This window comes from Triticum urartu, chromosome 6 (genome assembly GCF_003073215.2).
Source record: "Triticum urartu cultivar G1812 chromosome 6, Tu2.1, whole genome shotgun sequence".
Taxonomy (NCBI): domain Eukaryota; kingdom Viridiplantae; phylum Streptophyta; class Magnoliopsida; order Poales; family Poaceae; genus Triticum; species Triticum urartu.
In genome coordinates, this window is record NC_053027.1 from 17547508 (window position 1) to 17549443 (window position 1936).

Below are 1936 nucleotides of genomic sequence, written 5' to 3' on the forward strand. Positions count from 1 at the left end.
TCGTATATTTTTCCTACCCTTCCGTAGTAATCTACTTTATTATCTCCTTCAGTGAAGACTCCGGTATTTATGGTTTTGGGATCAAGCCGACTGTTCTGGTGCTCCTCTGTATTGAAGCGATACCCATTCACATCATACTTTTCGCATGTCATGACGACAGGATCAAAACCCATGGAAACCCATCTCAATTCTTCATCCATTGATTCGGTCAGATCATTTCCCTACAAGTTTAATTGAAATTATAGGGTGCATGAGTTTAATTGAAATTATAGGGTGCATGAGTTTAATTGAAAGTGTGAAAAATTACTTTCTCCATGAACCACGCAACGAAATTTTTCCTTCCATCAGCACCCTTTCGGAGAAGAGCAAGTGCCTCCGCTTCAGTAGGAGGCAGCATTCCCGTCCATTCTTCTTCAACGAATCGACTACAATAAGAAAAGTGGTATAAGAACTAGGCAAAGTGAACATAACGAATTGACTAAAAGAATGGTGCAAAGGTATTACCTCATCCACTCATCCTCAACTTCCTTGATGTTGTGCAAGATATAGAACATGACATCCTCCCACTCATCTCGTGGCATGAGATAAGGTTTCGAGCATCCAGCCCTACCACCTTGCCCGATGAATAGAGGCAACTTGGGTTTATACTTGGGTTCTTCTGTATTGTATCGAGACACCTTATTGTGCAACGTGGGAACATGGTCCGGATAGTAGGTTGTCCTGAGGTCTGCCACCTCCTCTAGGATAACTGCCTCAGCTATGGAAGCTTCAATCTTAGCTTTGTTTCCACATTTCTGTCTCAGATGCTTGTTCTGTCTCTCAGGGCCGTACTGCCAACGATTCTGCACAGGGCCCCCCAACAATACCTCGTTCGGGAGGTGCAAAAGGAGATGTGTCATCGGAGTAAAGAAGCCTGGCGGGAAGATCTTCTCTAGCTTGCATATCAACTCCGGCGCCTTCTTATGCATTTCTTTTATCTTCTCAGGACATACTTCTTTAGCACAAAGCGTGTGGAAGAAATGGCTTAACTCCGCAAGCACACGCCAGACACGCTCGGGAACATAGCCCCGAACCATCACCGGCATAATCCGCTCAATCCATACATGATAGTCATGACTCTTGAGCCCGGTCACTCTGCCCGTTGAAAGATTGACCCCCTTACTTATATTCAACGCATAACCATCAGTGAACTTCACGACGTGTTTCAGCCACTTGAATGTCTCCATCTTATGATCCTTTTTAAGTACGAAGTCAGCATCTGGCTTGAACCAAGATTTTCGACTGCCTGTGGGAGGCTGCATGTGTAGACGTGGTCTATCACAAATATTCTGTTGATCAACTCTAGCATTAACATTATCCTTTGTCTTATCAGGAATGTTGAGGATCGTGCGAAAAAGGGACTCTGCGAGATTCTTTTCGGTGTGCATCACGTCTATGTTGTATGGAAGTTTGAGCTCCTTAAAATAGGAAAGCTGCGTGAAGGGGGTAATGTGAGTCCAGTTGTGCGTCTCACCATATCCTTCCAATTTTTTCCCTTTACCTTTTCCTTTGCCCTCGCCCTCGTCTTCGCCTGTGGCTTTGCCTTTGCCTTTGCCTTTCCCCTCACCGGCAGGCTTAAGAGCTTTAAGCTAAGCAAGCACATCCGCACCAGAAAATGTTGGAATCTCGTTTACTTCATGGACAACTTTGCCTTTTGTGAAGTTCTTCTTGTCTTCCCTATCAGGATGGTCTGGAGGGAGGAACTGTCGATGCAGGTCAAATGCAACATACTTGCCACCCTTCTTCAGCCAAATGAAAATCAAGGCCAGCATGCACACTGGGCAAGGCATCTTTCCACTTGTACACCATCCGCAGAACAGGGCATAACCGGGAAAGTCATGCATGCAATATTGTAGCCAAACTTTCATCAAGAAATTTTTCTGCAGATGTCGGTCGT

The 1936-nt window shown here is 45.1% G+C and overlaps 1 protein-coding gene across 1 annotated transcript; it reads right to left on the reverse strand.

Annotated features, from left to right (window-relative positions):
* Positions 1-228: 228 nt before the first annotated feature.
* LOC125517324 lies at positions 229-1159 on the reverse strand. The gene is made up of 2 exons (XM_048682518.1): positions 505-1159; positions 229-425 (listed from the first exon to the last, which is right to left on the reverse strand). Exons 1-2 carry the CDS (start codon positions 1083-1085, stop codon positions 284-286), a joined length of 723 nt encoding a protein of 240 aa, XP_048538475.1. The 5' UTR covers positions 1086-1159; the 3' UTR covers positions 229-283.
* Between the last annotated feature and the right edge of the window lie 777 nt (positions 1160-1936).

Excerpts from the sequence above, each read along its gene's own strand:
- LOC125517324 (XM_048682518.1), bottom strand. The coding sequence starts at position 1,085 with ATGCCGGTGATGGTTCGGGGCTATGTTCCCGAGCGTGTCTGGCGTGTG. Across the intron at positions 426-504 it reads GTTGAGGATGAGTGGATGAG|TCGATTCGTTGAAGAAGAAT; the intron begins GTAATACCTTTG and ends TTCTTATTGTAG.